General features: G+C 35.1%; 1 protein-coding gene across 2 annotated transcripts; it reads right to left on the reverse strand.

Moving 5' to 3' along the window:
• Positions 1–669: 669 nt before the first annotated feature.
• Positions 670–19,019, reverse strand: Ipo9 (Importin 9). 2 transcript variants are annotated; one of them, XM_022066782.2, is made up of 19 exons: positions 18,770–19,019; positions 18,322–18,509; positions 17,492–17,697; positions 17,024–17,257; positions 15,620–15,827; positions 15,009–15,167; positions 13,855–14,006; positions 12,555–12,653; positions 11,616–11,862; positions 10,660–10,807; positions 9,320–9,479; positions 7,864–7,942; positions 6,772–6,909; positions 6,483–6,622; positions 5,957–6,232; positions 5,658–5,824; positions 4,063–4,306; positions 3,830–3,917; positions 670–3,195 (listed from the first exon to the last, which is right to left on the reverse strand). In XM_022066782.2, exons 2-19 carry the CDS (start codon positions 18,488–18,490, stop codon positions 3,002–3,004), a joined length of 3,108 nt encoding a protein of 1,035 aa, XP_021922474.1. In that variant the 5' UTR covers positions 18,491–18,509; positions 18,770–19,019; the 3' UTR covers positions 670–3,001. The 2 variants fall into 2 exon arrangements, with proteins under 2 accessions (XP_021922474.1, XP_087210570.1); XM_087354444.1 differs by having other exon boundaries at positions 18,943–18,961.
• Positions 19,020–20,152: the final 1,133 nt, after the last annotated feature.

Raw genomic sequence — 20,152 nt, forward strand, 5'->3', positions numbered from 1 at the left:
GTAGAAGGAAAATCAACACAAACTTACATTCTGTGCATTTACTTTCCATTTGGTTAAATTAGTGCTGTAGTTTGGGCTTTTCTTATTTTCTGAGGTTTTGTTATATTACATGAAAATTCATTACCGCGAGTTTCGCACAAAAAGTCAAGTTACGAGAGTCTATTGGGTCAAGTTATATTAGGTTAGATTGCTGTTATGGTTAGGACTTTAGTACTGTAGAATAATACACACTCAAAATTACCCTTAAATTATACTAAACATGTCACTTTATACCTATCACCTACACTGCTTGCATCTGGTAGAAGTAAATACAACACTTCAACCGAAGATCAGGGCAATGATGATGGAGGCATCAAGGACCAATGACACATTGATAAACTTCTACCAAGCTATATGGCGCAACAACTCAGAAGGCAGACACATTACATTAATTTTCCTTCTGTCATTTGTTGTGGCCTAAGTCTGATTATGGTCGAGTCAATGATAAGAATGATTGTTAAAGGAGATAAGCAATGAAGATATGAAAAAGTCATTCCCCTGTGAATTCCTGTGAGTGTTTTCGACCAACACGAGATAAATGCTTATCTGAAAATATAATCACATTTTAATGCCATATGAATCATATATGGATTGTTATCAATCTAACAGCCTGAATAACTGTGGGAAGAATGATATTACGAAATACTTTATGCTTGCAGTGCAATTATAATGTGTGATACATATGTAGGTAGTTACATGTTAACAATTAGATAACAGCTAACAGATTTCACTTGAATCCTCAGCTATTTTCTCAAAGCAACAAACATATATTTGGATTATTTATAAAATTTAGGTCAATAATGTACAGAACTTGTGATTTCTAAAGGAAAACAGAAGTATAAAAAATTAACATATTTACATACAAATCATGTAATATGATCAGTAGAGATAAATGACACAGTGTTCATCAGAACAAAAAGTGAATACATGTTCAGATGGTAAATATAATTAATTGTACTATACAACAGAGCAGAACAGGAACAAACACAATACTGCTACATATACAGAAAAATATTCATACAAGCAGGAGCCAGCGTAGCTCAGTCAGTACGGACCGGACGGCAGGGGTTCGATCCCTGACGGGGGCAAAGGATTTTTCCTCTAGCCTGTGTCCAGACCAGTCCTGGGGCTCACCCAGCCTCCTATCCAATGGGTACTGGGGTCTTTCCCGGGGAGTGACACTAACCACTCCTCTGAAATTTCTTACAAAATAGAAGTGCTCTATTACCCAAAATACAGTTTAATATACCATGCCCATGTCTGTAGCAAATGTATTTGAAGATCTAAGATAGTGTAATTGCGTCATATTGTGAATATTCTAACAATTATTTATTTTCATCCGTCTTATCACAATATTTAAAATTTCTTATAATTAAGATAATAAAATATCATTGATGTTCCATATCGATTGATCGATTTACATTTTGTGTGTAAAGGATGTTCCAAAATGTAAATCGATCAATCGATATGGAACATCAATGATATTTTATTATCTTAATTATAAGAAATTTTAAATATTGTGATAAGACGGATGAAAATAAATAATTGTTTGAAGATCTAAACTGTAAGTATTTAATTTACTTTGAAATAATTAATCAAATTCTTTATTATTAATCAGCTTAACATTCTTTTCAGAAAGTAATATCTTAAAGATGAACAGGTTTGATATCGTTGCTGACAGCACACTTTCTAAACCCATTTGCAAAAACATTGGCTCTCAGCTCTACGACTCATCATGTATGATATTTTACTGCTTAATGGCTTTGTTCAGGATAATGCAAGTTCTCCTAATATCCAACTTTTATTGTACAAGGTAATCAAAAATCACGCAACCCATATTAGAATATTAATTGATGGTCGCAATTCAATACAATTCAACCGAATTAATAAAAACACAACATCGCTATGACTCTTCAACAGCCCACACAGGTCATTTCATGTTGTAACCTGCTTGTGCCAGTCTGTCAATTGTCTTCAAACAGTCGAAGTGTAAGGATGTATTTTTCATAAGTTTACCGAATGTTCATTGTCAAAAACTACCTGGCACCTCACTCATAAGAAAGAGTTTAGGGATACATTTCCAAATTTTCCCAAGTCAAACAAATCGACAATATCTCATCTGGTAAACCACTTCCCATTACACAGGAACTCTTCACCAATTGCATCAAACACGAGGAAAAACATGAATGTATGTATCAAAGAACATGGTGGACATTCCAGCACTTTACATAACACTGCTTTTTGTTTTCCGATTTCAACGTAATTTATTTTTTGATAAATATAGGATATAAACAATGGGGCATGGAGAAAACTGCATAATGATGAGCTTAAAAATCTGTACTCCTCCCCCAATATTGTCAGGGTGATTAGGTCGAAAAGAATGAGATGGGCGGGGTATGTAGCGTGCTTGGATGGGACAAAAGGTGTGCATCGGGTATTGGTCGGGAAGCCCGAGGGGAAGAGACCACTGGGGAGACCTAGACGTAGAAGGCAGAATAATCTCAGGCGGGATCTATGGGAGATAGGAGTTGAAGGAGACTGGATTTTGTTGGCCCAGGACAGGGTCCGGTGGAGGGCTTTGGTTAATTCGGTGATGAACCTTCGGGTTCGGTAAGCCATCTAATTAGTTATAGGATATGTCAAGAATGGGCCTCGTGACTTTTGATCAACCTGTATATAACAATTTACTACCCTGATTTGTTATTTTAACTCCAACATTTATAATAACCCATTAAGAAACTTGCAAGCCAGTATTTATCACTATGCACATGACCCTTACTTTGGTGTTATATTAAAGATAATATTAATACACAATTAACAGAAGATTATTATAAAATAAAACTAACACACAATATGTAGATATCATATCCTACATTTTATTATGGAATTCAGTAGGTTCTTACGACTATAGACTTCTGTTTATCAGTTCTTATTTTCTTATTTATCCCTGATTTAATACATATTACACTTTACATGTAGCTACACCAATTGATGCTAAAACTCGCTCCTCTTGTTTATTAAGATGTTGAAGAAAGGCGTGGAAATATGGCTGCTGACTGAAGGACTGCAAGAATTCAGTCAAGTATTGCTGGATATTTAGGTGATACACCGGGTCCTGCAAAGCGTCTGGATCCTCATCATCTCCTGCTTCCTCCACTGTCAATAGATGTTTCAGTAGTGTCAAATAAGATCTCAGGACATGTTACATTCAGTCCTATATGACAATTCAAATTAAATACTGCATCCTAAGTTGCTAAAAATATTATATGCAACGCCCTGAAGGCAGCGTTGACCTCTGAAATGTTGGTGGATATCTACCAGACTACACAGCGTAACAACTCTAAAGACAGAAATCTTCAGTGTATTACCAGTAATTAATGTAACGCTCCTTCATTACTTTCGCCATGTCATATTATTACCAAATTAATTATTTTTTCTTTTGCTTTTGAAATTTTTCTGCTCCATTGTAAGTAACAATGTAAATTGCTGGACAAACAGCAACAGTGGGCTGTGATTTTTATTCAAGGAATCATAATTGCCTAAACTTCTAACAAACTTTAAAATATATTCAAGACAATTTTTTTTGGGGGGGGCTTACATTCACATAAATATGATATATTTTTCACAATCTTACTGCTGACAAATATTTTTTATATATTTCATTGCTTTTGCTGCGCATCGTGTATATTGAACTTCATTATGCGCATTAATAACATTACTACGACTGCAAATTCGTAACAATTCAACATTTAACAATCAGACAAAAAAGTTTTAAATGGAAACTACCAACCTTTGTAACCTGATTCTCCAAGAATTTGTGACACAGAAACCCCTTGTTCTCCTTTACCAAGTTCATCTTCTTCCCATTCCTCATCTGTCTGCAAAGACAAGAAAACTGTCTTATCAAAAGGGCAACGGCACATCACATGCCTAAAAACATGGTTTGCCACTAAAACATTGAATGAACACTGTTCTTGCGGTATTTTGGTGGCAAGCCATATGCAACTAAAACTTCTCACTAACCTCTTCCTCCTCCTCGTCACGTGCCATGTCTGCTTCCATCTGATTGCTCAGTTCATTCACCAATAACTTATAAATTTTCACCAGAAGAGGGATATTTGTCCACTGCGGTGACTGATTCTGAGTCTGAGAACGGGTTCGAATAACATCTGTTACAAATACTTCATCTCCTTTTACAGTTATGTTATTCAGTCGACTGTCGTTAGATGCAATCCCATGCTCCAACAATTTACACAGTGCCACAGTACTGTAAGTAAGACAAACTATGTTTAGGTTACAAAAAATACAGACAAAACTCGAATGTAAACAAATCATTTACAACCACCAGAAAGTAAACATAACAAGTGAGTAACTTAAAATATTTTTGGTTTCTTTCATAAAATTTTAGATCCAATTTTATCTGTGGAAAAGAGAAAACTTGTTCATCTACAGATGCAAGCCCAGTATTTGCATCGACAGTCTAACAAAAGCCGTGTAAAACAAGTATAGCTGTTCGAAGCCAAAGATTTAATCTGTGTATGTTCTGTGTTGATGTCTGCATACAGTTCAAATTTTAACTCTCAAAACTACTTTTCTACATATCAATGGAAGAGAAGGTATTGTATTACTAAATATTTTAATAAATTTTTTTACAAATTTCAGTGCATACAAAATACAGAGTCCTGGAATCATAATTCCCATGGTTCAGTAAACTTGATCGATTTTTGGGATCATAATTCCCATGGTTCAGTAAACTTGACCGATTTTTGGGATCATAATTCCCATGGTTCAGTCCGTATATACACTTGATCGATTTTTGGGTTATTTTCTAACACTTTAACTGTGCAGGTTATATAGCATCAAACAGTAGTTTCACTCTGAATGTTGAGTTGGAAAGAATGTGAAAGGAAGCGATCATGGCATACTTTAACTGCTTCCCAGTTATTTTGAGATATTTCGGGTTGATTTTTGCAAAACAATATTAACCCGAGTTAATTTTGAGTAACATATTTTTCTTCTGTCCTGAGATAACGTGGGATAACAATTATTATAATTATACAAACAGCATTTTGTATAGTACAATTAAATATTTTTCATCAAAACACATACCAATAATTTCATTTTTCTGCGTACATTCCAAACATAAAATAAAAAATAATAAATAAATAAATATTCTTCGATCACACTCTCGAAAGAAAAAAAATCAACAGAGAAACAGGTAAGATACTGTCACAGCATATACCCATTGGGACTGAAGAAAACCACAGAAATCCTCAGTCAGGAAAGCTAATCCCTGAACTGATTGAAATCAGAACCCTCCTTATATGAACAGACATGAAACACTCATTCACTAAATACAAAGACATAAGTGATGTTATGTAAAGACAGACAATAATAACATGTTACTCGACCATGTTTGATACACACGTACAATCAAACTTCATACAATATGATATGAAGCTTTCGCTGTGACATAACTCAATAAAATTTTCTCGGGTGATCAGCCTCGTCAGACGGTTAAACGATGAAACCGACGTTTCAGTGTTTAACCATCTGACGCGGCTGATCACCCGAGAAAATTTCATTAAACTTCGTAGCATATAACGAGTTCTTTCTACCTGACTTTCGCTTCATATGCTCCGTAGAAAAGGTGCTGACGTGAACACCACTCGGTAAGGACGAATTGAAGTGCTGACTGGCCAGTAGGACCAGGAACGGTGGACAAGAAGTTCAGAACAGCATCAAGCTGAGTATGTATCAGATGAGCATACACCATAACAAGGCTCTGTAAGCAGAACTCATATCACTTCAATATAAATTCAAGCAATTAGAGGAGAATTCAAATGAAAATATTTTTACAATAACAGATATGACAAAGTTTATGCAACACAATTTGTGGTATTTGTTTAGTGCTTACCTGTATTACACTTAAAGTTTCAGCTCTTTGCATTTTACTGAGTACAGCCTTCAAAAGTATATCCAAATTTTCACCCAAGATATTTCCTGCCTTGGTTATAAGCGTAACGATGAGACGACCAACAAATGTTGCGGTATATTCTGAAGACGAAGGATTCAACAGAAGCGCCGCTACCTGAAGACTATACCATAAGCCTGTGTGTCCTTCACTGTCTTGATGGTTGCATACTTGTTCAGGAGCAATAGAGATATAGGTACGTAAACATTCCCCTCCACTCTGAAAGAAAGTTCATACATACTTCACTGGAGAAAATTTTAGTAGAAAGTTTTTTGAAAAATAAAAACTCCAAAATCTACCCTGATATCAAAATAATAAAATATATATTTTTTTTCTTAATCTGCCAGTATGAATGGAAACGTATCTGGAAATGAATTACTCCAGTCTTGCCCTTTGCTTTCTGTACAAGTGCAACTGCTATTGTGGAAACTAAAATATTGATAAAAGTGTGTGCAAGCCTTGTCTATACCTGCATTGTCGAATTATCATTTGTCCTCAGAATACACTGAAGGGCAGCTGGGAAAGCCGTATTCATGAGCAAATCACTCAGTGGCGGCTCTGAATAACGAACAAGCGTCTGGAGGACATCTAATGCTACAGCCTGCAAGCCTGAAAATTACCATTTTTGTAGCACAGATCCAAACTGAATATATAAATATTATGACACAAATGATCAAGTCTCTATTTGACAAATTTGTAGCGCTGGGTCCGTGCACTGCTCACTACTATACTATAGTTATTGAGTTCTTTCTAAATACCTGATGGAATTTTATCCACAGGAGCATTTAAAATGCTAACGAGTGTTGGCACTAAGCGATGCTGTAGTGGAGACAAACACTCAGGGTTCTGAGACAATTCCTTGAACACATTCTGAACTAAAGTGATGATAACAGGATCTGAAATGTTATAGAAGTAACATTCAAATATAAGTTAATAAAACCCTAGTTAAAATTTAAGTCACTGATTGGAAATGTAAATTATGTTAGATGAGAAAGAACTGGCCACTTATTATATCACAATTAAGGGACAACACAGTAGCAAAGGCCCAAACAGATCAATTACAAAATAGGAATTTTTGAAATTTGCAAAAAAATCACTGTGTTCCCTCCGCATATAAACTCTTATATGGCCTCTTATTTGGTGAAAAAGATTTTCTTTATTTCATTACACAACCAAATTCATATATAACTTCAATCAATCCCAGAACTGAAAGTAGTGAATTTTAACAAAATTCAAAACATAGTTTTGACTGATCTTTGGTTCCCATGTGACAGAACTTTTAATGATGAAAAAGCAAAATTAACATCGAAATGACTGTGGTAAACCACTGAAATTGAAGTAAAGAAAAACCTTAACTCTTCAAATGTAATATTAACATGTAGGTTTATAGTACAATATGTTCAAAATCAATTATTAAATTATTTAAACAAAAATATTACATATAAACAGATAAATATAAACATGTCTACGAAAGAAAGATACTCTGTAGCGTAAAGCTAATTACAGGAAAAAGGAATCAGGAAAGAAATTTGGAGAATTTTTCTTCAAAACATTAACAGAAGGAAAGAGGTGATATACAAGCATTAGAAGGAAGGCTACAAAAGTATAAACGAAAAGTAAATGATCAGCCTGAACAGAATGTAATCAAAGTACTTGGCTGTTAACAAAAAGGACCCAAGGGCCAACTGTTGGTACTTTGAACACAACAAGCAAAAAATAAATGTCAATAATTACAGTCTGATGAAGACATGATATGATAACAGAACATTGATAGTTACAGCACTAGAGTTAACCAAACATTTACCCTAGAAAAATAAGACGATTGGATTGTAAAGCAAATGGAAACTCACCAGAATTAAATTTGAGGAAGACTGCTATTGCAAGGGAAGTCACTTTGGACTCACAAGAAGCTGTGAAGTTTCTATCAATCTGGTTCAACCAAATAAAAATATTAACCACTATTGACAAAAAGAATGGGGAAAAAAAAACCACGTTGAAATTACAGTTTAGATTAAAAAACTATAATTCTGCTACAACAAAAGCATAACATAATTATGTGAGCTCCAGATTTAAACTTTTATCCCTTCGAATAATTACGCTGCAACACATAATTTTCATATCATCAACCCAATACATAATTGGATGAGATCTGAAATTTCCATGGTGGTGAGATTTCAGATTGTAGTCCTTTGGGTTCTGATACCACGTAGACTTGTCAGTGGCTGCAAATATTTTGGATGAATCCAGGGCTGTGGAGTCAGAATCAGTAAAAATGTACTGATGCCGACCTTGAAATAAAATCTTAAGAAAATATTATTATAATACTTTCGCTAATGTGTGAGCCGCCGGTGGCCTCACGTTTAGGGAGATTCAATGACATGTTGAGCCACATGGTGTGGGTAAAATGCTTTGTAACTTTGGCTCTGGTACCTTAAGAATACAAACTGTCTACAAATCAACCGATTTCTGCAATAACCATTAGACGTATATTTAAATATAGGTTATAAGTTACATATTGAGCTTTAATGAAGGAGTCGGGGTCAGGGAATTAAAAATTGAGGAGCCGTAGTCAGAGGTTTTGTGTACTGACTCCACAGCCCTGGATGAATTTATTGTCTCCACCTTCATGATATATGATGGCAGGTCGTAGTTAAGAAAGAATGGTGATCACCAACAAGAAAATAGTGTCACAATCTAAATCCCCGCCACAGCCTCTAGCATGTTTCTATTTCTACAGGACACTTCCAGAATTCATCAGCCAGTCTAATAACATAATTACTGTTCCAAAACTTGTCAAAATTACCAGAATCAGATACTTATTCTGATTTAACAGTTATAATAAAGTTGATTAGTACAGCATTTACGATACCTGAAAAATAACTTGTCATAATAAAATAAAGTGCTGGCGAAACCTCATGAAAACACGTGTCTGTGACAAGCAAATTTTTCCACCTAAAGAGAAATTATATTGCAAAAATGGAGGAAAACAAATGTAAAATCATATGCAATTCACCAAGTTACCATGAAATGGCTTAACTTTAAGTTTGTTAAACGTTAAAAGGATCACTATATAACACATAAAATGTTTTTACAAGTGTATAATATGACTAGCATCTATCAGAACTATGGCGATAATTTTTAATATTGTTTGAATGTATGTTGCATAACCAGTGGTAACCATATTGAACACTCGTAAACAAAAAAATCTTATAGTGTTAACAAATGTTCTGTAAGAAAATGTGTTGTAAATTTTCAAAACTGTATCAGTATTAAACTAGGAGGAGAATATGATAATTAAAAACTTACTGATAAAACAAGTGCGAGCGTATCCATGACAAGACTGAGGACTTCACATGAATACTGAGAAGCCATTCCAAGAAGATTATCCATCATTGAGGGAAGGAGTGAGACAAGCATTCCTGTGTTGTTTGAATTCTTCAAATGTTCACAGAAGCCCCAAACTGCCCTGGAGACAATACACACTCATTTTATTGACTTCATACACAACTGTAACTGACGTCTGTTAGTGGCTGGCTAAAGGTATTTATAAATAATTACAATATGGAACAAACGAGTACATTAACAAATAAATTTGTTTGTTGAAAGACACATAATACATTGACTCATTCCTTTGAAACTGACACATAAAACAAACACAGAAGAGGAATAAATACTGGTATATTAAGTGTACTGATACTGTTAAAATATATTATACACGTCAGAAACCAAAAGGAAAATAAATAAGATTGTTCACTTTTAAAATTGGAATTCACAGTTATTTAAAAAAAAATAATCCCGCATAAGATTTTTGAAAATAGCGACAATGAAATTTTACTTAATATACTGCAGCAGTACAATGTCAGAATATTTCACTAACCCTCTTACATTTAGGTACCATTCTTCGGGTTGTCAGTATTTTATGAAACTTTTATATCTATGCTATGAAAACTTTCAGATCTGTGGACCAAGGTCAGAAGAGGGAGCAACTGAGAACTGCATACATGACTTTCCCTTTTCTCTCAAGGTCATGATTTTAGCCATTTCCACCCCCCCCCCCCCCCCCCTTCTTTTAGAAGTCTTCACCCTTATAAACATGAATCTGCGTTCTGTCATACATTCCAAAGATTTCTGTCAACTTTGATGTAAATAAAACTTGTGTATATTCTAAGCAGTGTAAATTTATAAACTTAAATAACTGACAAAGTACATGTATACTGCTTCCCTCCCATAGACATTAGTATCCGCCATATTACTAGACGCAGCAAGATCTTTCATGAGAAGTTGCTAGTTATGTACATGATAAATTTTTCTACGCTTTTATGGAAATGAAAGGTATATCATTCATCTATCTATACCTTGGTCTCCACGCAATCTCTTTCCTTTGGTTTCTCAACCAAATTATTTACAGATTTCAAATTTCTCCCAATCGTGTTACATGTCCCATATATCTAATCCTCTCAACTATGAAATGCTTCCGTCTAATTTTATTCATCCTCCTTTTACTTCCTCCTCCTAAAACACAAATATATTTCCACGGAACTTTGTTCTCATTCAAAATGCCATGCATACCACAGCAAATGTAATATAAATCAGTCAATGCTCTTAAAGGTTATCAGAGTTACTTCCAAATCATAAATTTTGCTTACCGAATGGCTGATATTCTTATATTTGGCAGTTGAGTTGGCTGCAGACCTGTTGCAGTTGCTTGGAGGAACTGTTCTATCATCGGTGGAGACATGAACTGCGTATATTGACTTCCCACCCACAGACAACGACCGAGTAAGAACGGTGGACCTGAAAAAATTACTCGCATTACCATAAAAGAATTACTCACTGAATTTACTAAAATTAATGTTACAGTTCATGCACATGTAAATATTTGTACTATTCTATTGGCTACCTCTCTGCACATGGGGATCATTAACTATGATAAGAATGTGCAGAGACCTCAAGAATTAAATTTTCCATCCACATTTCCAGGGTTTCTGAAAGGGCCAAAATATCAGTGAAAAGGGAATAACATAAAATATTCAGCAATGTTACATTAAAAACACAGATTATATAAGTACAAAATGCATCAGAGATTTGAAATCCTCACAACAGTGAAGATGCTGAAATTGCTCTTCTTGGTTGTAATGCTGTGTGGACTTTGTGGATCGATATAAATGTTTGGAGGTAGTTAAGTTCCTTTCAAACTCTGTAATCAACCTACAAATCCACATGGCATCACAACCCAGAAGAAGAAGATGTGACATCTGCAAAATAAAATTCTGTTACAATGATAACAGAAAATAACTACTGTTGTAAAAATTCTAGCTATTAACAAAGCAAATCAGGTTGTATTGAAATATCATGTTGTGGCTATAACTATTTTATGTTATTCTGAATTCTTGGTGCATCTTACATTTGATGGCATTTACAATTTGATATAGCATCTCTTTTCCTCAAAACCTATTACTAAATTAAGGCTGTGCCTTACAGTTGAAAAAGTCTTACAATTATAGAAACAGTACTTTGGAATTCAAATTAACCGAACAGTAGCCAATTTAAGTAAATATTTCCTGGATAACAAGCAGATCAACACAGCTGCAATACCACTAACCGGTAGAATTCATATCTGCAACGACGACATTCTGAAGAAAACCAGTCAAATCAAAGACTACTTCACCAGCTTCTAGCTTCTCCATAACCACGCCCTTTACTGAACCAAATGCAAACATGCATGCTTCATGAATTTTCCACCAGTTCCCATCATTTGAGTTCCGCTGAGAATCTGCTTCTTGAACGTGTTTTGTTGCAGCCTGGCACAGGGCAGAGCAACTGCCATCTTCAAACTCTGTGCACAGTGTCTAGAAAAATATTAAACCATGACTAACGTACACATGTAAAACACAGACAACTATGGGAAAAAGGCATATCCTTGTTTCAGACCATTCTCAATATGATATAACAATAGGCAAATGTTTACTAATATCAGAATTACTACATGTTTCACTATAACATATATATAATGGGACTAAAAATATCAGACTGCATTTCTAAATCTTCTGAAAGACCTAATACATGTAAATTCTTGTGTAATTCATGCTGCTCTGTATATGTATGTGAAATTTAAAAATATGAGATATGGTCTGTAATAAAACATAAAATATATAAATATGTATATTACACATTAAAAAGGAAGATACAAATTTCACAAAAAAACAAAAAAACTGTGAAATACGTTTTCATAAACGAGTGATTCTGCCCATTTGTAAGTGCAACAGGTTTCAAGGTCATTCTGAAGAAATGAACATTGAGTCCTAGTGAGACCAATTTGTCACAACTTTTTCAATAAAATTCCAAAGAAGATTTATATGGATTAATATGCCACAGCCTTCTAAAAAACTGCTGTTCTTGCAATTACATTCATAATAATTCACAAAAAATGACATAACACAAAATGCACAGCAATAAAAAGGTATTTTACCAATTTGAATTATTTTTGAATAAGATTTCATTAACACAAAGAATGAGTAAGTATGAAAGGAAAGAAGCTTACCAATAATAATTCTTGAGCTGATAACCTTACTGAATATGCAAATGTGTCCTCATCTTCATCTTCAACAAACTGATTAGGGTTTGCAGTCCACAAACGTACCTGAAGTTTAAATATGTCAAACTATAAATGTAAAGTTCAAAATAGTGTAGTTCATGCAAAGTGAAATTACGCTGCTGTGTTATGTACACGGCACAAAATAAGCCCCATATTTTGTACAAGTAAGAAGACATACAATATTTTCTCAAATGCCACACCAACATTTTCCAAATTTTTTTAAAATAAAAATGCATGTCATAAATAAGGATTTTATTTAAAGCATTTTATATCTCCACTAAAATCAATATATGTTGTCCACACGTTTAAAAAAGATCATATTTGTTGAATGAATAACAACTATAACCATTAAGAAGGTTACATTAAAGAAAGACTCTCGGGTTACAAGCCGCGTCAGGTGACTGAATGGTGAATACAGTAGGGCACCGCTTATACGGCAGGTTAGGGACCAGACCCCCGCCGTAAAGCGAAAATCGCCAAAAAGCGGATCTTTGCCTTTTTTCACTTGCAAATGCATATCAAAGCCTAATAAGATGTTTACACTATCATATAGTAAGTGCACAATAGCGCTAGGCCTAAGAAAATGATATGAAAGTTAAATGAATATCAGTAGTACACACATTGTGGCTGGTTTGATCTTCAATCCACACAACTAAAAGTTTTTCTGTGTCGGCAATAAGGCTATCTCTCTTTCTTATGACTTTACAGTTCATTGGTGTGGCACATTTAATTTCATTCATTAGCGTTCACGATGGCACTAACAGTTTGGCGAGCTAGGCCTAGCTTACGTCCTATCTCGGCCATAGACATGCCTTGTTCACGAAGTTTAATCTTATCTAACTTGGCATTTAAAGTAAGAGGCTTACGAATCCTCTTTTTATCGCTACTACCCTTAGACGCCATTGTAATTACACTGTAGTAACACAAAAATATTACATAAATATACAGTTTGTAATAACTTTGTAAACCATATCATCTGCCAATGTTTCGATACTACCTGCCATGGTATGGACATATTTTACAAATGAACGAATAAAAATCCTCCCAAAATAATTCTGAACATAAAAGTGAAAAGAAATACCCGAGAAAGTGACTGAGTACAACACAGGAACAAGAGGTTAAGGTCATGACATGAAAAGAAAAACGTGGGAAGAAACTGAAGAAGAGAAGGTATGTGAACACAGGCATAATTGGAGAGGCTTACTTGTCAGATGACCGACCACACAAGAATGAAGAAATTACTCACCTGTTCCTCCGTTATTTGCATGAAAAGAATTAGGTAATACAGTAAGTCTGTCAGTGCAGATTCAACTGTTTTGGAGAACTTGTGACAGTCAACCAATGCGTGAACAAACTCAAATATGCTGAACACCAAATTTTCAAATCCAAGAACCTCACCTGTAAACATACAGTCAAATTAGGATACCTCATAGCCCATATTCACCCTCAGGAACTAAAAATAAATTTAAATGCACATAATCATTTTGGCAGCCCATCAAAAAAATATTCACTGTTTCAACTATGATCACCAAATCTGTAAAAATCTAGCATGTGTACTAGTTTCCAGTTGCCTTGAAAACAGAGAGATATATATAAACTTAAAAAGCAACACTATTAGGAATGATCATTATAATGTCAAGACCATTATCAGTGACCTTAGATAAAGTAGGATTTATGCCAGGGTGGTAAAACTGGCGGCCCGTGGGCCAGCCCGCAACCACTTGTAATCGGGCCCGTGAAAGTATTTGTTAATAGTTATTAGAAACCCATTTATTTTCTTTACTCTTCAGGATATGAAAAAATAACTGCGATTCTCATCTCATCTGCTGCTTTACGTACAAATGCCACAAGTCAGTACGCGTCATCCGATGGTGTGTTACGATCAACCCTTCGTTTAGCAACAACAAAAATATAAGTTTATATTCCATCACTGGTAAAAGAATATGCTCAGTTCTCTCACTAAAGCCATTGACTTTAAAAGCATAAGATGCACATTCTGCTAGTACAAATTTTTATTGCGTCAGATACAAGCTGTTAAATTAGCGGAGTTCAAATAATTTGTGCAAGTTTTCCAGAGAGATACAAGCTGTTGCAGGAGCAAATTTAAAATAATAAACAACTCTATAATAGTTTCTGCGCATTTAAATAAAATGTATATTTCAGCACATGCAATGGGAATTTCTCATTTCTAAATAAGTATCATTAGAGATAACGACAATGCAAAAATAGTGACAGTAGGGGTCTCTTGGCCCTTTGGTCAAAGAGGAAAACTATTCTGGCCCAAGCAAGGAAAAAAGTTGGACCACCCTGATTTATGATATTAATAAAATCTTCTTGGTCTACCAGCTGTGTCAAATAAGGACTCCATTCCATGGATTTATTTTATTTTACTCAGCTCACCATCAGAGTCTACAACTTCATCCACTTCCTCAGTTCCATTCACAACAGTCTTCAGATAAATATCTGCACTTTGCGTGAGGGTCTGCCAAACAGGAGGCAGTATCTGCGGGAGCCACGGAGCCATCTGCTTTGGTACTCGCTGAACTAGAAGTGTCAGGGCTGAAACATTTTGCTTATATATAAACATGTTTACTCAAGAAATCAACACATACAGAGGAAGAAAAGGCATACAGGCAACTCTCGGTTTACGAATGCCCGATTTACGAACACTCGCTATAACGAACGTCACAATTCAATCAAAATTTCTTAACGTCGCCAATGGAGTTCCTTATAAAACGAAATGCCAAACGTATAGTGAACATAATTGTAAGATTTAAATAAATAAACTTTTAAAAAATGTATTTTTACAATAATTATCAGAAAATTATTATATGATAATTAGTACATGGTTTTAATGCCTTGAAATGGCTGCTAACGTATACGATACGTATCATAAAAGCTCAGGAATGCAAGAAACACATAACAAACAACGTCTTGGAACGGAACTCGTTCGTAAACCGAGAGTTGCCCGTATTAAGTAAATTAAAATCATAGTAATTTTATATATTTACCTTTTATAATATCTGTTTTTAAACATGAATCACTGAGAAATCCATTAGGAACCTGCAGCCCATGAACGAATCTCTCAGAAAATGAAGGCAGAACTGGATTCAGCAACGTTCTTGTTACTCCTTTGTTGTAATCGGACATCGCGGAAATCAAGAAAGCACACGTGGTAAAGATTTCCACGGCTCGTCCCCTGACACGAACACTGTATTTCTGACAAAAACGGAAGATAAATATTTATATGTAATTTAAATATAACATACAGTAAGAACTATTTAAACAGAACACCTCTAATTATTTCAATTTTCTATTCCTCCCCAATTCTCCAAACACAATCAACCATTTGTTTTTCCTTGATGGTTCAATGATGTCAACTGTTTAAGTTTAAGCAACATTAAATAAAAAATGACAGGATAATTAAGAATGATATTAATCACAAAAGATATTCAAGCAAGTGGCTGTGACATGTTCTTTACAGTACTATTCAAACATTTACCAATTTGTTTACATTTGAAAGTTTGCATCACTAATAAATCTACTATAACTGACATACGAAGCTTGGACATTTCTTTCTTCATTCTTGTCTTCTTCTTTATTACGCTGTCTCCTTTACAGGAGCTTGGCGACATATTATGAACAGGATCCTTCCATCCTTTTCTCGGACTGGGACCTGTTCATATACGTTCTTGGCAGATGATCCAGAAGTGGTTTGCCATTGCCTTCTTCTGTGTGTGAATGGAGTAATTGTTGGGATGCCACGGACAAACCGGGGAAGCCCCTGGAGGAAAACTCCGTGTTGCCTAGACCACGGCCTTGCCCAACACAAGTTATAAATTCGGGCACCGCCGGGAATCGAACCCGGGACCCCAGGATTACAAGGCCAGCGTTCTAACCGCTAGACCACCGTGGCGGTCCATTCTTGTCTAGTGCTGACATGAGATAGGTGACTTACACTCAGGAATTCGGGAGCCTTAATAGATTAAAACACAGAACCTTTACATCAGGACTCGTACTGGTTCATTTGTCCACGAATAACTACAGACAGGCAAGCAAAATATTCTCTTCACCTTTGTTTTGTCATGGAACCTAGTCATACACATTCAAATTAATTGTTTTTCTTCAAATTTGGTAGATATATTGGTACCTTTGCTCAATAGACATTTGGCAATTAATGTAAAATAGAAAAAGGCCACATAAAGACAAAGGCAAGATCATGAATAAATGGAATTCTGAATTACGCCAGCCGTGTGCTTACATCACTTCCAGTTTCAGACTTATAGAACTGTTTGTGCTTGATTTTTGTTGTGTAGAGTATACATGAATACCAATAAAATAACAAACTTAACACATAAAAATGTTCACACTGGAAAACTAAAATATATTTGATGTAATTGTAGCATATATCTCACCTGTTCATCTTCAAATATACGATACATTTCTGATAAGATGACAGGAGCAACATGAGGAAGTTGCGTGTCGGTCAGATCGCGAGAAAACTCTGTGAGAACTCGCATTGCTCCATGTACTGCCCACTCATTTCCATTGGATAGGTAATTAACCAAGATATCAAATAGATCTGGCCAGTTTTCTGGCCAATCCCAATGTGCAACCGCAGAAATTGCATATGCTACCGACGATCTCACCTTAAAAAAATTTAAATAAAAATTCAATGAAGAAAAATGAAACAAAAAAATAGGTACAAAGACGAAACCCTAATTAACACATGGATAAAATAGTGTTCAAGTATTTAAGCTCCACAAAAGTAATACACGCAAATTACTTCATTCTGAATATATCACTAAGCCATAACCCAAAGGCATTGTTTCCTTATTAACAAGTTTTGGAAAAAAGGTTTCAGTATTGGAATTTCTTTGTACCTTACTAATAGATTCCTTCAATCCATGGGGAAGAAGCTCTTTAATGGTGACTTTCGCATGCTCTGTTGTTTCCGGAGGTCTAAATTTTTCTGAGTAACTGCACCAATGGGTTTCAACGTACTGCTTTAAAAGAACAGATGCTAGTTGCCGCACAGGCAATGGACCGTCAGGATCAAGAGTAAACTCAGTAAGGTGAATGCCAAAGTCTGAAAAATAATTAATAAAGAAATCGGTAAATTCTTTTCATTTTAAAACTGTCAAATTTTATTCTTGACAGCTTTTGAAAATTTCAGAAACCTGTGAAGACCAAAAAATAAGTGCATGAAATACTTAAAAACAAAAACAAAAATATATGAAACATAACCAAACTACCTAGAGAAACAGCAGCAAAACTGAGTACCATCCAGGAGAAATATGGCAGTAAAGAAATTGTCACATAGGCATAAATATTTATAACATAAAACTTTCATTTGATGACTTAACATCCTTCCATTTCACAAATACTTCCTGCTCAGCTGAATCATAGGTGTTCTTGAAGTCTACAAATAGCTGGTATACCATACACACTGTCCTTTATAAGCAAAACAAAATAAATAACCTCACAAATATTTGACTAATTATGTAACATTTATTACTTTCATCAAACTGTCTTTGCGAATTTGCAAGAGAATACACTATTCAGTGTTCTAGTAAACTACCTTGGTTTGACTGAAAAATGCTTATTAATATTTCCTCTATGGGATGAAACCAAAACAAGTAATTCACATTTTGTGTTTACAAATTAGTAAACATATACTTCAAACATATGCACAAAAAATTAAGAAATATACCTTCTGTGACTTCCAAAGCTTGAATTCTCTCTTCTGCTGCAATCCTAATGTCATGATGAGGGGATAGAATTCCATTTAACGTCTCATACAAAGCCTCCTTCAGACTCCTGTTTACATCCGGGCTGCATGCCATTGCAGTGTTGTGAGACAGTGGTGAACTTGTTGCCATCGCATTTATAACATACGGGCTAAAAAAAATAGTATTCTACATTAATTTGTTCCATTCGTCAAAATTCGTAAGACTTAATCAATTAGATGATTCCCACCTTTCTCCAACATGCACCAAATTATTAGAAAACTTAAAACATCTACCGGCTTTATTCTTGTCCGTAGGGTATTATATACGTGGAGTACGGACTGTGAAAAGAACTTGGCATTAACCTTGCTGTTGTAATTCAGAACCATCCAGTCTTTCCTCAAATCTACTTCAGGAACTTCATTCACTTACCATCAGTGTCACCTCATTTGCGTTTCCTTACTTCTTCGACTTCCAACCCTCGAAATGCTAGCCACTCACTGTCTATACTACCTTACAGACTCTAGCAATAGCTATCGAAGCTGTAATACTCAGATGACAAACAATGTTCTGTATTAATCTATGGTAGAACAACAGTTTATTACCAAGATCGGGTAGAAATACAGGGAACAGGATTGAAATAACATGCACCGTCCAGAATGATTAATAGTAAAACAAGCAATGTGATCTCAGCGACATCTTCGTACCTTTTGGAGAATTAACTTTGCTACCGACACACAATTCATTCCAATTATTCATAACAGATGTCACAAGTCGTGAAACCACTCTGGTAGATGCTTAAAGAGGTACGATTTTGCAACTCCCAATAAAGGGGGGAATAGAATATGGTCGCATGTGTCCTCTAGAACCCAGTACCCCTAGCTACGTCATTTATCAGACTGATCAGACTCATATTACCAATTTTTGTAGCTTCATGGAGCACTACATTTGGTAATTCAGTAACACAAATATTGATAATTAATTTGCTACAAGTAAACCTAGATTTTAAATGCTCAATAGCTTTTAACCAGCTCTGTAATGGACAATATGGGTGCTCTTGCCTGGATCAAGTACAGAAACCCATGCTCAGTCCCAATGTCACTGTCCTCGCGTATTTTCATTCAATCCACGTTTGGGCAATGGAAATTTTGAAAGGCCGCCAAAACAATTTTCCGCCTGACAATTCTTCTGTGTTTTGGTGTTGTATATACCCGTTGGTAGATGCCAACATCTTTTACAAGCACATCATCTTCAGGGCTTAAGAGGTGATGCTGGGAAGTGGGACTGAAAAACAGATGAGAGGAAAGAAAGGTTGAGAGAGTGGGACAATGAGGGCCAAAGCATGAAAAGAAAAGGCCAATAGGGAGTCTCTAAGCAGGTGTTGGGGATGAGCCATAATTGATGGAAGGGAAATTTGGTTATCAATCAAAATTAAAATGTTATTAAATGTATACCATTATGCAACCATTTTGTTAATTCGTAACAAAATACATTTAGAAATGAAAACAAGAATGATGTATCATGGAATTAATTTTCACATGTATGTTATTTCTGTGTTTAAACACTTCTGCAATTAAGAAGGGTTTTAATATACCCTTGTATATTGAAAAACTTAATAATTTGTACTCTTCACCACATATTTTTAAGATGATCAAATCAAGAAGGATACGTTGGTCAGGGCATGTAGCATGTGATGGAGATGAGAAATGCATATGACATTTTGAATGGAGTGCCTGCGATTAAATGGAAAACTTTCGCTTAAATGAGAGGATAACATTAGAATGGATCTTAAAGAAACAGGGTGGGAGACTATGG

This window comes from Zootermopsis nevadensis, unplaced genomic scaffold, assembly GCF_977971745.1.
Source record: "Zootermopsis nevadensis isolate Lab colony 2312 unplaced genomic scaffold, Znev_1.0 Znev_ptg000023l, whole genome shotgun sequence".
NCBI classification, from domain to species: domain Eukaryota; kingdom Metazoa; phylum Arthropoda; class Insecta; order Blattodea; family Termopsidae; genus Zootermopsis; species Zootermopsis nevadensis.